This window comes from Gasterosteus aculeatus, chromosome X, assembly GCF_964276395.1.
Source record: "Gasterosteus aculeatus chromosome X, fGasAcu3.hap1.1, whole genome shotgun sequence".
Classification (NCBI taxonomy): Eukaryota; Metazoa; Chordata; class Actinopteri; order Perciformes; family Gasterosteidae; genus Gasterosteus; species Gasterosteus aculeatus.
The window spans coordinates 20,220,868-20,243,824 of NC_135698.1; the positions used below are offsets into that span (position 1 = coordinate 20,220,868).

General features: G+C 47.2%; 1 protein-coding gene across 3 annotated transcripts; it reads right to left on the reverse strand.

Annotated features, from left to right (window-relative positions):
- Positions 1-55: 55 nt before the first annotated feature.
- On the reverse strand, positions 56-21,887 carry prickle1a (prickle homolog 1a). 3 transcript variants are annotated; one of them, XM_040162890.2, is made up of 9 exons: positions 21,585-21,840; positions 14,426-14,462; positions 6,449-6,653; positions 4,733-4,846; positions 3,804-3,941; positions 2,957-3,160; positions 2,544-2,730; positions 1,581-2,450; positions 56-1,483 (listed from the first exon to the last, which is right to left on the reverse strand). In XM_040162890.2, the coding sequence occupies exons 3-9, from the start codon at positions 6,635-6,637 to the stop codon at positions 624-626; spliced, it is 2,562 nt and encodes an 853-aa protein (XP_040018824.2). In that variant the 5' UTR covers positions 6,638-6,653; positions 14,426-14,462; positions 21,585-21,840; the 3' UTR covers positions 56-623. The 3 variants fall into 3 exon arrangements, with proteins under 3 accessions (XP_040018824.2, XP_040018825.2, XP_040018826.2); XM_040162891.2 differs by lacking the exon at positions 14,426-14,462 and having other exon boundaries at positions 21,585-21,887; XM_040162892.2 differs by lacking the exons at positions 14,426-14,462; positions 21,585-21,840 and adding an exon at positions 10,920-11,202.
- Between the last annotated feature and the right edge of the window lie 1,070 nt (positions 21,888-22,957).

The following is a 22,957-nucleotide window of genomic DNA, read 5'->3' on the forward strand; positions in this document are numbered from 1 at the left end:
TAAAAGTGTAAGCCTTGAAAAAGGAGTTCTGTGCAGGAAAGATACACGTTGCAAATTAGAATATATATAGATAGTTTTATTACAATTATCATCTATCTTAGCCTTATATTCCAGTTTGTACATTTATACAGATTACAATGATTTGTTAACATTACAGTGACCCATAAATACACCACTCAACAAGGCTTTTTAAACACACGCGGTCTCATGTCAGTGCTGCACGAGCCAGGAAGAAAACACATTAGAAGAGCTCAGTCCGCCTGTTGGCTTCTGAAAGCTTTATGGAAAAATGGCTCTACTGGCAATACTTGAATGTTAATATCATTAACGTAAGGGTATAAAAATAGCCATTTAGATTTTTTTAAAGTTACAATATATACATTAATAAATTTGCTGTTAAATAAGACCGTTTGGAAGGTGGTTTATAAATATACATTGAACTAAACTTTAATGGCAATGTCTGCAACGTTGGGCATCCCCCTATGGAGACCTCGGTATATTTCGAGTGCTTTAAAACATTAAAAAGCAAGCAGTGTTATTGCATTTTGTACAGTGTACATGAGAGGCAGAGGTGAGCGTCCGAGCGTTATCCAACGCAAAGGATCAGGCGACTTGTGTAAGTCTTATGAAATGATGCAGTTTTTCCCCTTGTGCCCTTTCTTCTTTTTGGACTTAGTCCGTAGGCCGTGAGGAGGAGAGGACATTCCTGCCACAGGGCTGGGCAAGTCTTCGGTGTAGTAGTGTCTTTGAGGCCTGGGCTGTGGGATTGGCTGACCCAGGAAAAAGCCTTCTTCCTCAGAATCCGACGAGGAAGAAGAACACGTGGAGCACCAGTCATCATCGTCCCTATACAGCTCCAAGAGCCTCCCCATGGCTTGGCCCTGTAGCCCGTACTCTGACACGGCTGCAGGGCTGTGGTGGCTGTGGAGGGCTTGCTGACCCCTGGGGCCGACGGCGGCCCCTCTATGGTCCGCTCTGTAGCACATTTGGGCCCTCTCCTTGGGCAGCAGGTGAAGAGCATTGTCGGAGCGAGACTTGCGACTGCGATGCTTCCTGTGGTGGTGGTGGCGACCGGCGTGAGGCTCTTGGCCCTGCTCCTCGAAGTGGTACGCTCGCCGGCGAGTCCGTTCACTCATAGGTGGTTGGCGCACTGGGAGATCGTAATAATGTCCATTGTCCACCACGTCATCGGAGAACTTCACTTGCTGCGGCCTAGATTGTGACCGTGTCCTTCTGAGAGCAGGGATGTGGAGTTTGGGTACGTCTGCCGGGAGAGGCCCTTTGTCTTCGTCTGGGACGTTTTCCTCCACCTCCCCTTGCTCTGACACAAGGCTTTTCAGGGAATTGGCACTTCTGTGTAGCATTGAGGAGTTGAGGGTTCCCATGTTGCTGCTTTTCTCACAATCTTCTGTCTCCAGTTCATGAAAGCCTTGCAGGGAGTATACCAAAGGTCTACCTTTACTATCACCATCTACTGAGGCCCCTGGAGAGAAGAGAGAATAATGATACAACGCTTGCAAAAGGAATGATCGATTCAATAACCCACCAATTGTCATCAAGATTTTGTTACAACTACTTACCGGTAATATTGGAGAGTGCCAATGAGTCCATGGAGTCTCGAACATTCTGATCCGTCTTCTTGAACTCGCCCGTGAGGCACTCCAAGGAGTCATTGTACCATTGTGTCTCCTCTCCCTGGAAGGTCCGTTGGGCCCCGTGATCCAGCTCCAACTCTTGGATCTTTCTGCTGCTTGCCGGACCCGGGTGGCTACCATAGGCCGAGTCCCCGAGCCCATCCTGTGACTGGGCCCAGTACATGTCAGCCTGGTACTTCTTACTGGCCAGACTCCCCCTTCCTCCAACACCACCAATGCCCACTTTTGAAGTCTCTTGCTTTGACTTGGAATCCTTTTCAGCTGTCCAGAAATCTGTGGGTCTGGAGTCATTGGCTTGCTGGAAGACCACATGTTCGCCGAACTTTAGTAGCAGCTGAGTCATGTAGTCCTCATGCTCGGCCCACTCCTCCTCCTGGTCCTCAGGTGCCTCGGTCTCTTCGCGGCGTTCCCTCCAGAAATGCTCGTCAGATAAATTCACGTGGGAGAGCTTGTTGGTTAGGGTGTCGTCAGTGTTCCCACTGAAGCCAGGGAACTTGTAGTTGACCGAGGGGGAGAAGAGGAGCGACTGTCGGCATTGGTCGGCTGATCGGCTGCTCTTGCCCATGCGCACACTGCGCCGGGATTCACGGGAGCGGGCCGACTGGAAGGCAGAGTCGGAGGAGTCGGAGGCGTGCACGTCTTCCCCGACACAGCAGGCCTTGGAGCAGTAAATACGGCCCTGGTGTGGCAGGAAGGGGCAGCCCAGGAGAGAGCCCTTACACTGGGCACAGCTGAAGCAGCTCTCGGTGGCGTGCCAGTGGAGACCATCGTAGGTCATCTGAGCGTGATCGACACCTGGAAATTGTCAAGGTGGTTAGTAGTGCTCCTCCAACATCTAGAAAATCATGACAAGTGTTTTATTTGAACTCTCGAGAGTCATATTCTCACCAATGTGTTCCCCGCAGGCCTCACAGTACTCTGCATAGAGAGACTCAAAGCAGCCACAACAGTAGGGTCTGCCATCCTTCATGATATAGCGCTGCCCTCCCAGGATTGTCTCACATTCAAAGCAGGCGAAATGCTTCATGTGCCAATGGCGGCCTTCGGCCTCTGTGCACTCATCAGCAAAGATAATCTGGAAACAAAGAGGCACACCGAATGAAAAGAATCTGCTAAGCTTTTGCATTCCCGGCTGTCATCGGCCCTTTTATTCATGTGGGATTTCTTCATGACAGCGGCGCTATGAATTACATTTCATTCCTATCCCAGTTTAATTCATAATGACCATAAACGTCAAAAACTCAATGTTTCATGCTTCACTACATTGTTTTGTCCCAGTTTTTCCAGTCTCGTGGTTTTACCTCGTCGCAGGCTGAGCAGCGCGGTTTGAGGATCTCAGCATGGTGCCTTCCACAGTGGATTTTTCCATCATGGTAGAAGTAGATCAAATCCACCAGCATTTCACTGCACGTGGAGCAGGCGAAGCATGCGGGGTGCCAGCACAGTCCAGGGCCCGCCCTCGAGGAGAACACTGCCATTTCTCCACCGTTGATCGTTTCACCACACTGCAATGTGCAGACACATGGTTGATTATAGCATTCTGTAATGACTGTAGTCAGAAAATAAACAGAATCCTGCCTAGTTGATTATATCTGTCAGACGACTGCACAGATATGTGTACCTCATGTAACCCAAAGCCTTGCTCGTAGAATCTACAGCACATGATGACATATTTGCATAATCAACTAGTCATTTTGAATAGAATGGACAGCAACAGTGGAAAGAGGGAGAGGAAAATAAGAAAAGCATGTATTTCTATGGCAGAGCTACAATCATGGGACTATGTTTTGATATGGTTGATGGGAACCCGCTGGTTGCTCAATCATTATTGTTAATACTGTGAAACACTCAGCAGGGATGTCTGCATGGCTACAAGCCCATTGGAAGATTGGTAAATCTTAAATAGCATAACTGTCACTGAGATATTTACTTCAGCTTTCCTTTTGGGTTCTAGCTGAAACTGGATTCAGATTAGCCAAATATCAAATGCTGTACACAAGAACGCACATAGGCACTAAATTGTTTTTACCGCAACGGCTTAACGATGCTTTTGGGTTTTTAACTTGACTTTAAAACAACTTTGAAGCTCGACAGCGATCCCAGTCCTCTCCACAGTTGTAAATTATATACCCAAGACGGGGAACTTACATGGCCACAAATGTTGTTCAGAAGATTACGGGGCAGAAGTTTCAAGGTGCCCCTTCCCAGTGCTTCCTTCTTCCTCTGCACACTGAACATAAGCAGCTCCTTCTTCTCTTCCTCGCTGAGGGACTGGCAGTAACGCACCTGAAAAGGAAATGAGTAAGTTGTGGATGCAAAGGCCAATTTCACTATCCCACATTTTTGAACTGCTACTTTTAAAAGGTCTAATACAAAAAAAGGAACTGCTGCAGTGCAAGTGACTTTTTCATGATACCCCCCATTGAATGACCCAAATTGCAAGACCGTCGGACCACAATAAAAGGTGGTAAACTCAAGTATAAGAGAGGGCAGAGTGCCTGCCAAAGGCAATTCTTGACCCCTGTTTGCCCTTCTTACACCCCCTAGATATCTCCACCCCACAGTCCCTGATTGAGGACATCGTTTTTACAACAGGCTTTTTTTTTTATGTCGCCCGGAGCCTTAACAAGAGCAAAGCAGACGTTTACACAAACAAAACCTGTGTTTAGAGGGAAATCAAGAGGACTACCAACAAAAGAAGGACAGCCAAGTTGAACTGTGGTGCCACTGCGGTGGTGGCATCGCATAAAGTCTCTCAACCGGCAGTCCTCCCTCCTGCCGAGCAGTCCTCGTAAAAAAAAACACTGCTATGACAGGAATCCTGCTGGTGGGGGCTCCCGGCAAACATCATAAAGTCACATTGTGCCCACACTGAACGTCTACAAGGTTGTGGAACAAAACTCCCCCTGTGTGATGTCAACGTGAATGCCAAGGGCTCGCTCTAGTGGGATCAATGGAGATGGTGAGGCTGTTAACAACGTGGGTTTGCGGGCAGATACGGCCGCTCAAGCAAAATGGAGAATACGTCTTTCTTGCAGCTTTCTTGGCGGACATGAGAGGACACAAAATATTCTCACCTCATTATCATGCGGTGGAAGTTGGTAGAGGAGCTGCTTGATTCTAAACTTCTCTCCCGGACTGCTCACATAGGGAATCTTATCCTCAGGCAGACAGGAGAAATATAACTGGACCTGGAGAAATCATGGCATGGAGTAAGGAAATGAGGCATAGAAGCGTTGCGTGGCACATTGCCCAAGGGCTAGTTACTGGCACTGGGACACTGGTGGAAAAATATGAAAAAGTCCAAACATTTAAATGATGAGGCAGAAACTTTTGCGGTATAATAAATCACAACACAAGACCATCGTCAATCTACACATAGAGTTTGAGCTTAAAACTCAAATATTCATGGAATTAGAGTTGCAGCAGTGAGCTGACCGGCTCATTTTTTAATGAGTTACATTCAGGGACAAATCTGTATAAAATCTACGGAAGACTGACTTTTAGGAATCGAACCCCCAGATCAGCTTTACTTCAAAAGCGCAGCATTGATGCTCTTCGCTGATGGCACTGAAATAATCTTTCTCTTCGTAAATCTGCACCAAACAAGTCAAAGCAGGTCAACAGGTTAAATCAGTTTAAAGGTTGTATGTTTCCAGTCATACGCTTGTCACTATAGGGACAGGACAAAGCAGCCTGTCGCTGTGGCGCTTTGACCCTTGGGGCTGACAAATGAAAACTAAAGTTTATGAGGGAGGGGCTATTACAGCCGCCCAGATAAAGAGGTGGGATGTGCCTGTCTTGTGTGGTGTGGGGGGCTTCCTGCAGCTTTGGCCGTCTAGGGGGGGTGGAAACCGCAATTTACCCTGACAATCAACCTAGCGTTTGCCCCCACGTCATAAATTATGCACATTTTCGTGCTGCTATTACCCCTAATCCAGCTCTCGAGGGGCTGGGGAACAGTCGGCCATCAGCCGAGCCTATCTATGTGTGCCTTCACTGTAATGATGACCCACAACACATTGACCATTCAGGGAAATGGCTGCAGTAAAGGCATCAAAGTTGACCCATGCACTTCTAAAACAAAAAGCCCTGCATGTTTAGGAGTCGAGGCTCTTTTTCTGCACGTCTCCCGCTCATTGCTTCCACGTGTGTTGTTTAACAAGGGCAGCAGTACGGACAGAGGGGCAGAGGGGGAGAGAAGAAAAGAAAGAAAAGAGAGAGAGATGAGGAAAGAAGAGGGGAAAAAATGCTGCTGATTTGGGAAAAGTGCCACATCACACCGACTGCCCCGCGGACACCACTAACAGCCCTGCCTGCGTTTGTGGGAGAGAAGACTTTTTAATAGACGGCCCCTCGGTTCATCATCCTGCCAGCAGCAATCGGAGCGGCCCACCGAGTCCTCTTCCTAACAGATCTCTGATAATCACAAGCAGACTTTGCTTTACCGCAGTAAATAAAAATACACACATCCTGCCTGTAAGCGGCTGCCTAGTGGAGCCTAGAACAAGCAAAGATGTAGCCTGCTCCATAAGCGCCGTTCTCCTGTCACCCTACATCGCATGGTGCTCGCTGATGAACTGAATAGTATATCTGGGCCGGGCAAATGGGCTGAAGTGAAAACCAGGTCAGATCTGTTTTTACTCTCTGTCAGGAGGATACAGAATGATGAAGGATTTACAAACCCATTTAATAGGTACCAGAACTGAATCATATTTTAAAGTAAGTTTTCTTTGCGATAATGGATTTTGTGAGGAATAAAAACAGTTAATTGAACCAAATATTTTCCTCACCTGTTCAGGCCGGAGGCCAGGTGGTACCCAGGCGTACTCCTCCAGCGCACAGCCCGAGTCATCGTCGGAGGTGGAGCTCCGCTGGAATCCAGAGGTCAGCTTGCTGACTTTGTGCTCCATCATCAAGTCTCGCTGGCGGGCCCCGCCCTGGAAGACCGTCGCCGACACTGCCACACTTGCCAGGCTCATCAGACTCTCCTTTTTACTAAACAGACAAAGTAAAGAACAAAACGGAAGGATGGAGATAAGGAAAGAAAGAGAAATTGGGGTGAGGAGGAGGGAGGATTGAAGGAGACAAGAAAATGAAATGTTCGTTAACAAGCTGTTACATCAACCAATCCCTGCATAACGCTGTCCTCACTCCATCTAATCTAGTTCTCTAACGTCAGAACCCTTCCACTAAATCTCAACCACTGGCTGGATCACACCATGGCTTTCTCTTTCATGAGGCCATCGGCCCCCCCTCAAAAGACCATTAATGTATCTGAGTACGCTTTTCTTGCTTCCATTCTGGTGATTAGTCTGCTTTATGATATATATATATAATGAGAACTATACCCTTCCACTGCTATTGTGGTGGCAGTTAAACATGTGCCCTCCTTGTGTGGCTTTTGAGGATATGAAGACCGTTAATTCCCAGGCAGTAAATTCCCCAAACCTCACGAGGTGACGTCTGATCTCATTATAGTGACAATTACAAGCGGTTAGCTATTCATACATACACGGCAAATCCACAGACATTCCTTTCTTATACTGTGATTCAGTGTGCCAACTGCGACAACACCAGACGCTAACTGTTCAATCTTGAGTGAGTCATCACTTGGCCTGTTGAGGTGCTGTGTCCCAAGACGGGACACCCTATGGGAGCCGATGCAGCCTTGATCAGTTGAGCCTGAGGTCTGTTTAAACACAGGCCTGGCCTAAAACAGGGCCACCATATGGGGAATGTCCACCAGACTGGTCTCTCCCTTCATCTCTCCTTTTCCTTTGGACTGTTTGTTTTCCAACCTGCTGCAGCCAGAGTCTGATCATCCTTTCATCTTTCAGATGGAGAGAACAAGACAAGGCAGGTGACGTCGTAGAGAGGGATTGATAGAAGGGGAGATGGATGGATGGGGGTCGACCGATACTCGGATGGACACTGACAATGCCACAGAGGGTGAAACATAGAGCTAGGAGATCAAAGACGGTCCGAGTGTTGATCTACGTGTGTGGTGGCCCAAGTCAGTCGTGCTTGTCTTTACAGCCGCACCACACACGGCTGAGCTGCTGAAGTAACAAAGACAAGAAACAAAATAAACCCGCGCAAAAAGACTAATCTCTACTGTCAAGTCAACATCGGTTAAGTAGCAATATTGGTCTTAAATTGGATAACGTTAGCCACAATGCTAATGGTAATTCCAGACCAAGGAAGGCTGTAGCTGCGTGCATGTTTTGTTCTATGTGACAAAAGCAGCGACATCAATTTTGTAAAAAGCTTTATTGGTTTAGGTCAATTACGAAATTCCTGTGCTGCTGTTAGCTTTGCCGGAACCAAACAGACATGTAGATGATGAATGTGTCTCCAGTTGTGGTCATCTCTCCCAGGCCAACGGCTGTCGCTGAGATCAAATGGGAGCCCAGCCAGTGTCCAGCAGCCTAACCCTTACACCACCTCCCCCAAAAAGCCTCTACCCCCTATGGCTGGCAAGGGCACCGGGGGCCACGGCGAGACAGCTGAGAAAACCAGGCACACTCGAGTGCGGCCTTTGAACACTGGCGTGACTGTGAAGTGGCCTGAAAATCATCTCTCTCTTAGAATGATATATTTGCTGGGGTGGGCGCGTGGGGCTCCTGTGCACACACGAAGACACAGAGAGGGAATGCGCACGGTTTTGCCAGAGCCAACACTCAAGCAGGAGCGCAAACCATTTGCTAAGCTGATCCACACACACACACACACGTGCAGAACCATTAACACACCCTCTTAGAGTTTGCTGTATGCTTGTCGTTTAGTGACAACTCTCTCTGAGACAGTGGCCAGAGACCCAGACCCTCCTGTAGATGATTAACTACCGCACACACACTGCCTGACAGGAGAGCTGGCTACTGGCTATTCATATCAACTCATCTGTGGCATCCGACTGTCATGCCTGAAGACAGCCAAGCGTGATGGATAGCGGTGGCAGAGGACTCATGTGTTTGGGGGGGGGGGCCTGGATTACACCACACAGTGTCAAATCAGGCGGATTGGCTTATGACACGTCCCATTAAAACGCCTCTGATGGCCTGAACAATGGCGTCTTTGTGAAGACTTGTTCCATCAAGAGCCTTATCTCCCTTTAAGTTTTTTTTTACCTCCTGAAGATGTGGTGTGTTATCTCCTTTTGCATGACAGTTAAAGCCCTCACACACAGATAACCTGTCTTCAGATGAGCAAAGGGGGTGCAAGAAAGAAGACACTCTCTTGTTCCACTCACATCTATTGACTTGCAAATGAGACCAAAATAACCTGCAAAAATGTTTCCTTGTTTGAGAACAGCTTGGGTTTCACGTGGAGATAGCTGACTACAGGCAGGTCGAGTCAGGAGCCCAGAGACTCCGACTTCACAGCCTCACAATTTATCAGGTGCAGACTCACTCGAGCGCCGTGTTTGTTAGAAAGATATTTGATATTTTTCACATGTTTGATATCTCAAACAGCCAAACCTGACTCGCAGGAATGTCAGGCTTGAACTTTGCAAAGACGCAGAAAGGATACACGCGTTCGGCAAGGCGCCTTTCCCATGCACCCACCCATCAGACCTCATGCAGTTTGTGTCCTCTGACTTTACCCAGAAGGCTTTTGTGACTTTTTAAACGACGGAAGCAGTGAGCCAACTAACTTGACCACGCTGAGTTGCCAACTCGCTGACTCATCACTTGTGCTGGCCTTTTAAGTTTTCTCCCAACAAGGGTTCTAGTTTTACATCTCCCCCGTCCCTCCTCCCCCACACACACACTGCCCTCCTCCCACACTAGCCAGACCCCTGTAGTCCTGAATGTTTAACAGCCCCTCACTCTTTTGTAGAGGCGCTTGTTAACATGGCTGTGGGAGCTGTGGGCCAGCATATCTGACTGATCTGCCCACAGAGGGCCGGCGGGTGGTTGGGGGTACCGTTGGGCAAACAGGGTGACTGATGTATTAAAAAAAGTGAATGTGTCCACAAAAGAGATTCAATATAAGTCGACGCAGGTGAATGAGGGAAGCTGGAACACATTTTGGGGTTTGAATGGTTCCAATGCAAAAAAAAGGAAAGTGCACAACGATAGTCTTGTTGCGCAGAAGGTTGATTTTCCAGCGAGTTCTATACAAAAGGAGCTCAATGAACAAGTGCGGGCCGACTTGATTCATTAAGTGCACTGCATAGACTTGTTAGCTGGATTACGTGCTGACTACAGTTTAATGTTATTTATGACTTTGTGAGATACAAACCTCTCACAGGACCGCTTACCGTCACTGCCCAATACATGCAGCCATCAGGGACATTTATAGAGAGTGTTCAACAACACTTAGACCAGAGTCCCCCTAAAATCCAGACACCGGATCGTTGGATTAACAACCTTTGAGAGAGTGCACAGGGGAAATAAGACATTACTGTCTATGTTCCTCTAGGAAGTGGATGATGGACATGCACACAACCCAACACAGTGCTCTCTGTCAGCTCGGACCGACCCGACGTATTTTACTTGGCTCCTGTGAGCTCAGCGATGCAGGATATGTTCTACTTGAAGAGAAAAACAGGATTTTTGGGTTCAAAGTCCCTGCTTACTGGAGCGTGAACCTTTCTTCATGTCAGAAGAGATGTGTCGTGACTTTGAACATATTATTTCTCTCCGCCATCCCTGTCTGCAGAAATATCTTTAATTGACTTTTGGCACTTAATGTGCGGTATCACTTGTGAATACACAAAAACGATGCAAACAAAGTAATGTTCATCGCCAGATGAACGGCTGTTTGGACCCAGACGGGAGCTCGGCTTGTGCTGCGTCAAGGTGCTGCACGGGCCGGAGTTTGGTCAGCTTGTTGAAGTGTTTTCCCAAAGCCAAATGGATGGAAGTGACATCCACACACAGGTCTTCCCTATAGAGACCACCTGTATGAGCTGGCCAGCCTGTACTGAAACCAAACACATACATGTGCTGCTGTCACAGACATCCAACACATTTGCATCAAGGTGGATTCCGTTTTCCATATGGGAGACTTAACATCAACTCACCCTTCACACCTCATTGATGGGAAAATGTTCCTCATATGATGCTCTGTCTTGTGAATCATGCAAAGTTAATAATGAAACCACCCTCCCATTAAACTGAATAATCCAAGAGAAGTCTTGACTAGAGATCTGCATCACAGTCAAAGAGGCACACCTAGTAACTGAAACGGTTCATTTTACAACTTTCTCCTCTAAAAAACAGATTACATCTTCAGCCATTTCCTTGTGGTTCTTACCTCAGAGTTGGCAAACTATCCTGATGCCGCCAGGAAAATAGGATCTTGTCACCACTATATCCAGACCTAAGTTCTTCTTCAACCTCTGGGCTCCATGAACTTCAGAGCGCTACTTCCAGGACAGAAGCAGTCAGCCTTCTCTACCGGATGCGTGAGCACAGTAACAGCCCATATCAAAGCTCCGACTGAAGAAAGCCAGTGTCTGAGTGCGTGGGAGAGAGTCTGAGAGGGGTGTGTGCATGTGCGGGTACATGGAGGAGCTCAACCAGATGGTCATCCCACCCTTCTGTGCCGCCACCAGCACCACCGCCTCCTCCCTCCCCCAGCCTCTGCCCGGCCCCTTAACCCCACAACAGCCAGTCACGGCAGGGTGTGGGAGAGCCAGGCGTCTCCCCTCCACTGACCCTCCCCGTGTGCTTCAAACACAGGAAGTGCACTTCTAAGTAGCCCATCAGTGATGGCTGCGTTCGTCTCACCACACCGACCCCCTCCATCCCCTCCACACCAGCTTTCACATGACATTCTCTTCGCTTTGCTTCCATATCAGCGGCTCAAAGATGCGGGATCTGGGATTAGCTGTGGCCTTTAGGTCACAGAGAGCTGGTCGCTAACTACAGCTTTGTGATTACGGAGTAATTGGCGGATCAAGTGAGCAAATGATGCCGTCTTTGTCAAACTTTGACAAAATGCTTCCATCCTGGAGCGTCCGCACACAAACCGTCCCTCCTAAAGGAACATGATGTCCACGAGTCTATATGTGTCCATCAGGGCTTTTCTATATGATTTAACCGAGGGCTTTACAAAGAAATCCCTTTCAGCACAAAGCTGTTATTATCTGTGAACATTTTTCAGCTCAACTTTGTGAAGCCATGCAATATGTATTAACTTAAAATGCTTTTTGGTCAAGTTAGGGCATAAATTGACTTTACTTTATCAAACATAAAAAGCTTGCAAAAAACACCAAAGGAGAGCAGTATATATGTCTAGTATTAAAACATCATTCACAAATTCTGTTAAACATAGTTATTAGGAGTTTCTATAAAACCTAATTATACATCTCCGCCTGTCCAGTAAATCTCCCCGGGACGCTGACCTCCACCTCTCCTTCACCTCTGTAGGAATGTCACAGCCTGATTCTCTTCCTGTTGCCTCAGAAAACAAAAGTGACCGCTCAGGCCGAACTCGGGACGGTTGGAACTCTTGTGGTTGTTTGGTTGCAATTTCATTTTAACCCTGTTACTTACAATTTTGTTTTCTAAGAAAAGCAAACAGTCCATCCATCCATCCATCCATCCATCCATCCATCCATCCATCCTAGCTAAAGCGTTACAGTAACATACTGTCACACTGTAAAACAAAGCAATAGAGCATTTTAAGAGAAGGCAATTCATCTATTAAACAGCTAGAATTACTTTCTTTATTAACATTTTATAAGCTGTTTCATTTTGTGACCATGACGTCAGGACGTTATTCTGTGAACTCAAACACGTGTGTTTTAAATGTATTTAAACAGTGGTGAGAACGCACAAAGTACAATATGATTCGTGATTTACAGGAAATCTCAGTTCTGCCGATGATTTAAGGTTGAATCCAGATTATATGTAAAGCTACCTTGTTCTAAGTCCACAGTCTCCTTTCATCAGCTCAATGCCGCCATGTGGAGCTCAGTCCAACAGAACCTGATTGTCTACATGTTAAGTGGTCAGAAGAACAGTAAGTAAGCATTTATGTTTCAATCAAAAGAATGATTTGTGGCCCATTTCTTGATTAGCACACCTTTGCATGACTGACAGCATGTGGCTTGTGACTCAAACAACTCGCCCACACGCCTCACTTTCACACCATTATGTGTTAAAATATCAAAGCGTGGGTGGTGAAGGGTGAATGTCAATGTTATTCCAATCTTTAAAAAAATGCAGCTTGTAGGGTGTTGATGAAGGTGAGTAGAGTTTTATCAAAAAAACAAACAAAACCAGGACTGAATAAGTTGATTGACATTCTGGGGCTGACATACAACTATTCCAGCGCCTTCATGTTGCATACGATGTGGGAGTGCGTGGTTCCCATTGTCGCATCGAAGGCCGTAGAGGAGAGGGACCCTTTCACGGCAAACCTCGGGCCTTTGTGCCGGTCAAAATGACTCTGCACCCGGCTCCATTAGCAATTCTTAGAGGGGAGGGTCAACACGGCATCCTGCCTTTGGGGAGACATTCATGAAATGCAAAGCTAAGATGCTAAAGTAATCTCGACAAAAGTTGCCATGCCTATCCATCAACGCCAGTGAGTCTAAAGCAAATCTGCCTGACGTCATTAAAATGTAGAAAATAAGCTTTTTATTCATTGCAAAGTTTTGCCACAGTTGACCTTCGTTGGTTTTTCAGCAGATTTTGAAGAAACAGATTTCAAAAGTCAAGGAAGTTCACCTTCACATGACACAAGCTGTCAGTGGCCTTTGACAATGAACTTAGTTGAGGACGCCATTAACAGGGTCATCTTCAGAGTGAGAGATGTTACAGCTCTACAGTTACATGTAGCTGGCGGCTCAGTTCAAGGTTTGCCTCAGACGGCTGAATAATATAAAGTTGGACGTCCTGCATCCCTGACCTCTGACCTTAGAGAGCACCAGATGACCCATAGACCAGATGACCCATAAATCCATAGCCCCGGGGCTTTACGGCCCATTCTCCTGTCACAGCCACAACGACCTGAACAGCATCTCACACCTGGTCTGCACCTTCTCACCGCTGTAAAAGGAGGGAAAAAGGGCCGTGTGCTGGCGGCAGGGTACTCGCATGCCCTGACAATGACAGGACAGAGGAGATCACCATCAGAACCAACGCCCCGTGATAACGCTGCATTCTTCTCTGGTCCAAACACGTCCTTGGAAGGGGGTACCAATGAAAACAAAGAGCTGAAAGCTGGCTTGACTTGTAGGCCTGTGAGCCCCATGTGAAACACGGTGCAGAGGTGGACAATAGCACAAATAAAAATCTAAAGTAACCTGTTAAGAGGACACTAATTTGAGTGCCGTAAATTGGGGTACCAGAGGGGGCAAAGGGAAGGTCAGGCTCTAACTCGCCGTCATTGAGGACCATTGTTGAGAGCAGCTCTCACTGCTGTGTGAGCTGCCTTATAACAAGTAGGCTTTCTCAAGGTTTAAATGACCTGCCAATGGTTATTAGCAGGACACAGGCAAAAACAAAAGCCCCAGTTAGAAGGGCCAATAAAACCCTATCACCGTACTGTAACGACAATCCTTTCTAAGCCTTGAAAGAGGGAGGAAAAGGTCAACTGGTGGAGCAGTCAGCGCATTGATATTGACTTAGCTAGATTGGCGCTGACAAACTCAGGTCAGACCGCGGGCTTGTTAGCCCCATAACCCTCACATAACCCCTTTTACTGTTTCACCCTGACACATCGGAGGGGGCTGAGGACAGAGCTTAGATCCAAGCTTAGTATCTGGCGAAAGACATTCGTGAAAAAATTAAAGACAAATATCTACTCACTTGACACCGACTCCAGATCACGTGTTTCTCAAGAGCGCTGAATAGGAAACAAAAAAAGAAAAAAGGACAGGATTCAACATTTCTTGGACTGAATCAACTCTGAACTTTTCAACTCCATAAAAAAGTTTTGACTTCCCAAGATGGAACAATGAAACGTCACTATAATAAAACCCTGAGTCCGAAAGCTGTGTGTTTGATTATTAAATGACAGAATGCAAAGAAGACGATTTCATGGAAGAAATGTTTGAACATTTAAATGAATTTCTGCTTTGGGGTTGGGGCTCATTGCATGATGGTCAGTTTGCACGGATTACCCTGTGGCTTATGACATAACTTGTCTCTGCCGAATTGACTCTGCTTCTTTCTTCACTCCATCAAAACTACGCTGCTGCTCAACAGCTTTGCCAGACATTACAGAGATGCATTATCAGACGGCTCATATTTCACCCTCAATTTGACACCCTCTCACCTAGTTGTAAAAGCCGAACCTCATTGGGAACAATAGGAAGTGGAGCGACAGAGCTCCTGAGGCTGTTAAAGGGAGGAAGCCCCTTTATTTGAGGACACTATAACTCAACAAAAGCCTGTGGCTGTCTGCACGCAGAGCGGGCTGAGGATGAATGGGCTGCTCTCACGCCAGTCACTTGCACTGACAAAAGCACTGGATCAGCAAACGGCAAAACCCAAAAAAAATCATGTGTGGTCTCTGAACCGGACAGGTCTCTGTTGTTACCTTCATTTTTTCCCTTCATTTCCTAAATGGCATTCGAACACTTTCCACGTGACCGTCTTTAGCGTGAGGCGTGAAAAGGTTCCATCACTCGCACGCTGTCGATGTCTGGCTTCAACACTGCCACCGTTAAGGCTGCAGCATTTTTAGCTTATGACCTCACGCTTCCACAAGGCCTAACTCACACATCTGGGGGGGGGGGTTCTCCTCACCTTTCCTTGAAGTTCAACCGTATCTCCCTCTTACGGCAGGAGAACTATTTCCTGTGTGTTTCCAGCCCCGGGCTCCAACGGACAGCCGATACTCGGGCAGCACCACTCCTATGAAGGAGTCTTTTTTTTAATAGGAAGAGAAAGTCGGCGATTCCCACACATGGAAGCGTTTTCCCGAGCCGCACGGCTTTAAAGAGGGCAGGCCGGGGGATCCGACCATACTCAGTTAAGAGTTGCTCAGTCAGGATCCCACTAATGGTTAACATTCCCGGAGAACCACTCTGTTACACTCTTTTTAGAGCGTTCTAATTAAACACATGCTCCAGTGCCACAGCACAGAGGGAACTGTGACGGCCGAGAGCACGGACGCTTCTTTCCAGCTCTGCTTAATTGGACACAATTAAAGTCATTAAGGTGGCAGTAAAAAAAAGAGCAGAAAGAGCCGAGGAGAGGCCCAATGATCTCCTATTGAAGGCTCCCTGGTGCTCTGATGTTCTTGACCCTTTCACCTCTTCTCGTGACTCACATTCAAAAGTACAGGAAAATGGTCTCTTTCATTATGAGATGTTTGACTTTGAGAACGTATTGCTTCTGTTGTTTCTACGGGACGCAGAGGTTAAACAACAGTAGAGCTCCTACTTGTTGGGAGGCGTATGTTTATCTCATTATTCATCTGTTGGTGCTTCTCTCTGGGTTCTTTAAATCCTGCAAACCTCAGTGCATTACCTTATTTACAGTAACTTCCATGTAACGTGAGGATGGCTAACACTGAAAACTTGTTGACTGAATAAATGTTACTGCTCTAAAAAATAATTATTGTTACTTTTCATTTTATTACTTATATTTAAAAAAAACACTGTATTCATTGTGAGTCTGTTACATTACAGCACATCAGCACCACGGCACAGATTGTGAGTGGAACATGTGCGTGAACTGAGGCTGTGTGAGTGTCTATACTATGTGTGTGTGTGTGTGTGTGTGTGTGTGTAGGCGTGTGGGTGTGTTCGCACAAAGTATGTATACCATGGAAAAAAGGACACAACTGGCCGCCTTATCACCCCCCAATTAATGATAGCGGCCCCCCCTGGGCAGAGCTTATACCAGGCCCCCCACATGTTTTTGTCTACATCACTGTGTTATTTTTGGAGCTGCTAATTCTGAGGTCACTAACGACACCAAACCATTTTTCAGGAACACATGACACGGTGTGCATACGCGCCGTGAGTAACAACCATTTTTGGTCTCAATCTGAGATGGCGTTCCAAGACGTCGTCACTTCTCAACACCATCAAACATTCTGCCCCATAATGGTCAAGTGTGTGTGTTTGGACAGGACGCACGTGCACAGATGTGCACATCTGGTGAGCCACTGCCCTTGTTTTCTTTGGGAGCCCAGCCCCTAACAGGAAGACAGTGCGAGCCTAGCAAACAAAGCCCGGCTCTTTGAACCGGCCTCTCACCAGGAGCTGCCGCCAGGTTGTTGTGGCCAAACGAACTGTCTCTGTGTCAGCTCAGTGGGCCCTTTGTGGGCCCTTTGTGGGCCCTTTGTGGGCCTCAGGCTGCGGCTCTGCAAGACGTGTCCTCAGTCGGCCTTTAACAATATTGACCCATCTGCATGTCGTCCTACCGCATCGACCTTTACTGTGATGCGTTTCCAAAGGACAATGAAAACATTCTCTCGATGTGACGGGATAAATTAGATTCTAAAACTCCTGTGACAGTAAACTTAGTAACAGCAGGAAAAACCAGAAGAAGCCAGAAGTCAGTTGAAGAGGAAGAGACCGTTTGTCACTCCTGATTTTCACTTTTGTAAATTGACAAATGAAATAAAATTCAGGATTTGAATAATGTTTTGTTAATTATAATTAATAATTATAATCCTGCTACTAACAGTTAGAGCGGAAGTGACTTCCCGAATGGATTGAGAGAGACAGAGAAACAGAGAGAAGATATTTGGATTTAATTATTTTTGGCCAGCGCTAAATTGTTCTTTTTAATGTTTGCATCCTCCTGATTTATGTAAACTCAATTATTTGTTTGGATTCTAGATTGTCAAGAACATTTTTTTTTATATACATTATTTTGAGCTGTTGCACAACTTCAGTTTGTGCTACAGCAGATTGTGGGGCGATATTACAACAATTGGGGACGTTTACAGCACACTTGAATCATTGTATCATTATGAATGTAAAGCATATATTAAAGTATAGGTCTGGTGCTATAAAGAGCACTCGCTATCCCATTAAGGAATTATATTTGAATTAGCTCGCATAAAAAAATATCTCCATTGAAAAAGAAAGAAAAAAAAGGCTTGAGTTTAAACATATTCCTGAGACAGGCTCAAGGGGATACCGGATTAATTGTGTAGTGAACATTTTTACATAGAAATGTTGTAAAAGGATCCTTCCTGAAGACAAGCAGCACCGTCTGTAACTGTAACCTGAAACCATGATGAAGTCCAAAAATCCCTTTATAAACTCCGTTGACCTTTTCCACATCATCCACTCTCACTGATTCCACCCCTGTGACAATGCCAACAGGGAAGGAGGAACGAGAGCCACAGGAAGTGTGTGTGTGTGTGTGTGGGGGGGGGGGGGGTTCCATATTTCCAGCCGTGGGTCCGGAAAGCTTTAACTAAATCCCCCGTTGTGTGCCGGGGAAATGAGCTGGGATTCGTAATGACTATCTCAGAGTAATATGTTTTCTTTTAGTTCTGGCTCTTGATGCTGTGATTACTTGGATGGATCCCCATGGATGAGGACAGAGCAGAAAACATGGCCTCCTGTCCTGCAGTCGGCCGTTCTGCTGTCGGGTCGGTGCAGATGAACTCTCCCCAAACTCCTTCTGACACTTGGCATCTCCACAACCACGGTCCCCGTTTATTAAATGCAGACATGTCGGCAATAACCAGTTTTGTAGCCCTGCAAAGTGGTTCATGTGCAGTACCTCCAGAGCTGAGCATCCTGCCTATACATGGCGGTGATAATGAAGCATGTGTGTCAGGCATGACTTTCATCATGGCGGTGGTCTGACGGTTAGTCCCGCAATTATGCCGTGTGGTCACGAGAGATCTGCTGCGGTATTCAACTCCGGTGTGGGAGCCAAACCCGTTTTCCCCTCGCATCGCCCCCCCCCCCAGCTCCTAATAAACAGATCAGTGTCTGGAAGCGCTAAATCACCGGCTACCTTTAATCACTTTATGCTTCGCATGTGGATCCAACGTGTGCTGCAGGCGCCGGCTCCCATACGTGATTATGTTTAAAAGTAACAAGAGGGGGGCTCTGCGCGTGCCACAGACAGCAGCATCCACAATGGTCGCCACTATTGACGCAAACAAAGTGCCCGAAAATGGATCTTCCAGGCCAGCGTCCATCCAGCCGGGCCCGGTGACCGCGCATTCAGGGACCACCGGCGTTTTAAACAGGCCGTGTTTCATCCGGCCTGCTGCCAACCTACCGCAAACAGTTTACAGTGGAGAGCGCCTGTGGCAGCCCGACTCCACGCCACATCTCCCCGTCCAGAGCCACCCGAAGACGGCCCGTCCTCTGACAGCTCCTCACAACACGCGGCCCTGTGCCGCTCTGCTTTTAGCCCCGCTGCGGTGAGCTGGACCACGTCTGGGGATAAAAGGCTGCCAGAGTGTTTGGCTTGCAGGCGATTTACGCGGACGGCGAGGGTGATTCATTCTGGCTTCGCACAAACAGGCCTCAGTGTACGTTCTGCTGGTACCGGGCTTTTACATCAACAGTGGGGAAACGTATACACACGGGCACTGGGACTCCCATTGGGCTCGTTCACACTCAGCTGTGTTTGTGGTGTCCGTCTGTAGGTGTTGGAGAGTGCATGCGTGTGTGCTGGTCATAAACACGTATAGGTGACCGCTTCGTCTTTGTCCATCTGCTTCTCTGGGACAGACACACCACGACGTGCCCCACTGTTTATGTCTGAGACTGGCTTCATGTCTGCAATTTGTCTCCATTTCCAGCGCTCTTGCCTGTGCCCTGATCTAGTGGCTCACACGGGGGCTGATGCTACAGTCTCCAGCTTAAAAGGGGAGCTCATACCAAAAGGCTTTCTGCTGCCAGGCCTCAAATGGTCCCGTCTCCATCCTGGGGTTCAAATAGGCCATAAACACATCGGACAACGAGCGCTCGTAAAAGTCAAGTTGGCAGAGGAGGATCAAAACTTTTTTTGTTGTGTCCTAATGTGCAAATGTATGACAAGGGCAGCTATTCTTCCCCCCCCCTCGCTTTCACATGGCAATGCAAAACAAAATGCTCTTTAAGTCTTTTGATTCTATTAATGGCACCTTTGAATCACTGTGAGGCTTTGGAAATAAGACGTGGAAGCCTATAAATAACTCACAGACGTAAGTAAGAGTTCAGCTAATGTCTGCTGGGCCTTAAATAATCCAAAGGTTACATGACTGCAGGATGAGGCGAGATGTCCAACTTTCAGCAGATGACCAATATGTCGATGCGTCCAATCAGAATTAGAAATGGAATGTCGGTATGACAAGACAGAACTTGAGTTTCTGCATTACACACTGGGTCTCAGATGTAAACCTACATTTGATAAAACATCTGTCTACTAAGCCAACCTACAGCCTACTGTAGTTCACTCTGGCTTTGTGAATGAATTCATCTTCATTGCCCCCAAGGCGTCAACCTGTATTCCATCCACTAGGTGACACCACCACCTTGGTTCCATGTCTCTGTCCTGCCTCAATCCATGTCCACATCGCTCACACTCTGCACCCGTATTCCTTCACCGACCAATGGCCATAGGAAGAATAAGTGATGAGATGTTTCAAAATCGGTGTTAGTGACCATCATTTGAACCACTTTTTGGTGCATTAAAGCACGAGTGTGACCCGGTGTGTCCCACTGACGGGCGGAACGCTGACATTGTGCAGAACCTTTAGTTCCTCCTTTGTACTGTCAAAGAACTTAAGTATGATTCACATTTTTATAAATCAATTCTCCCCTGTGTTGAATCCCTTCCACAATCCATCCAATGTGTCCAAATAAAGCTCCAAGGCATCTCGTGAGCGTGTCCTCTCACCTAGCTGTCAGCCTGCAAGCTGACCTGGGATCAGCAGCACTCTGTTCTGGTCAGCTGTGGCTGTAGTGACAGATTTAAGGCTTCTGCCACTCTGTCAGCCTTCGGCAGGGCGTGCACGGGACTTAATGGCTTATGGTGATGTTTGACATGACATGGTCAAACATAGCAGTAACTGCTCTCCTCTGTCTTGTGGGTTAAGCGCTTTCTATCGCAGCTCACAATGGAAATTGTTTGAAAGTGGTGTGGTGTGTCGTTGTTCTCCAAAGGAAACACTTCGTGGCATGTTTAGCTCTGCAGAGCTCCACAAGGAGGGACTCTGGTGTTACTAGCGTGATTTAAAGAGCAGGCTGCACAGCAGACATGTCTAACCTAATCAGTCTGTTGGGCTCATGCTCAGGTCTGAAAAGCAGTTTTCATTGTTTTAGATGGAAACAATGCAGAATGGTGTTGACGAATCCCGACTCAAGGATGCTCTCACAGTGCAAACAAGTTGCCAGACGTGTTCACTTACTTTAACAACAACACACTGAATGTTCCCCCTTTGCAGCATTTCCCACCTTATTGATAATTGAATTGTAGAAAGTGAAAAAGACTTCTCATAGTGTGCGTGTGTGTGTGTGTGTGTGTGTGTGTGTGTGTGTGTGTGACCACATTCTCCTTCACTCAACGCTCTTGACAGCTATGGAGCCCCGCAGTGGCGGACAAGCAGCGGTCACTGAGCCGACCAGTTGTCACCAAAGTGACAGGCGACAGCTGAGTCCATACATCTGGAGGCCGGGTGTGGGGGGGGGGGGGGGGGGGAGGGAGGGGGGGGGACTCCCCTCTTCCATCCGACCCATGTCTCTGACTCAAGTTTTTTTTTCTGCTACACGCAGAGAAAGTGACATGTTGAAATGCTGCGTAAAAGCGCAACGCGGCGTTGGGATCCGGATCAGAACCGATTGGAGGACTTTGGGGCACGAGACACGAGATGACTTGTTAACGGTGTCAGTTTGACTGATGGATGTTGCATTATTCAGATTCCAAACAGAAAGACATCTACTCTTTTTTGTCACCTGTGCATCATCTTTTAAAACAAGAAATAAGACAATTGCCGATAATGACACGAGTTTAAACGGCACTTTTTAAAGTATCAAATACACCGTTCACTCACCCCAAAGCGTTCAGTCGCAGTACGCAGAGTATCCAGAGCCGATATTCCCCAAGTGAGAACGATTCACGCTGCGTCTCATTGGCACAAGATGAAAAGTCCAGAGACGGTGCGCCACTGTGCCGCAAAGCCTGGACTCCACTATGCGGTGGAGACGAGCGCTAAATGGGAGGAGAGTGAGTGAGAGAGAGAGAGAGAGAGAGAGAGAGAGAGAGAGAGAGAGAGAGAGAGAGAGAGATTGATTCGTCGGACTTCCCGCTATCACCACATCTGCGGCATCGCCGCGGCGCACGGTTTGCTGGCGCTCCTCTGCGCGTCACAGTGAAATGACACTATAGAGTCGCCCCCTGCCTGTTGGCTTAAACGAGCAGCGCGCACCACGACTCCCAGGGACGCACCAGTGTGGAGGACATGGGACAAACGCTCCTGTGAGTCTCCTGCTGCTCCAACGAGGCGTTCACGACCTGTTTGCGTAATTAAGAGCTTGGTAACTAAGTTAGAGTTAATCGCCCTCTGTTGCCTATAGGGCCCATACCTTCATATTAACTTCAATGTTAGTAAATTCACTTAGTTCTGTACGTCATCACATATGGAAACATGATCCTTTTTCTGTTGCAAACTGATGTGTCCCTCCTGCCACTAATATGAAATGTTCTTTATGTTCTCCCACATAGACTGTGTAACACTACTCCTATTGGCAGCGAGGAATAAAAGATAAGTCTATATGCATACAGTGAATCTATTGACTTAGACAGAATGTTCTGGGATCATCAAAGATTTGAGGATAATGACATGGACACAATACAATAATAGGGACTGCTATGCATTGAAAATCACACAAAGGGTCGTTTTTAATGGCATTATTCACTAATTCTAAACACGCGTCACATGTTCACTTGCTAACAACCTACTGTAAATACGACTTACATACTAATTATGAAGGGTGGACCTTTAAGGAACTCTCTGTCCTCCTCTGAACGACGTAAGGCTCAACAGTGCTCAACTAAACACGTCAGCTCAATCTGGATTGTTTGGTTGGGTTGGAAATTGGGATCCGACGGTGTTTTGCAAATCTTCTGAAACATGAAACATAAATGTGACAAACGCATCCATTCACTGCCGTGCCCTTTGACCTCCACCATGGCTCTCTTCCCTCCCCGGAACAGACGCTACATCTCCGCCTGACCTCGGGTACGACCCAGTGACCGCCGCATGTCTGAGTGTGCGAACGCGTCTTAAGTAACAACAGGTTTGGCGAGCTCAAACCTGTCAGTCATTCTCTGCACAGCCCTGGCACTAAGTAAGGGAACTGCCCCGTGTCTTATATGGACCAGATGGATAAACGCTGCTATTATCGCCCTTCGCCGACACCACTA

Coding starts and splice junctions, on each gene's coding strand:
- prickle1a (XM_040162891.2), bottom strand. CDS start 6,637: ATGAGCCTGGCAAGTGTGGCAGTGTCGGCGACGGTCTTCCAGGGCGGG. Junction 3,161..3,803: donor TGAACAACATTTGTGGCCAT/GTAAGTTCCCCG, acceptor TGCACATTGCAG/TGTGGTGAAACGATCAACGG. Junction 1,484..1,580: donor GGCACTCTCCAATATTACCG/GTAAGTAGTTGT, acceptor TCTTCTCTCCAG/GGGCCTCAGTAGATGGTGAT.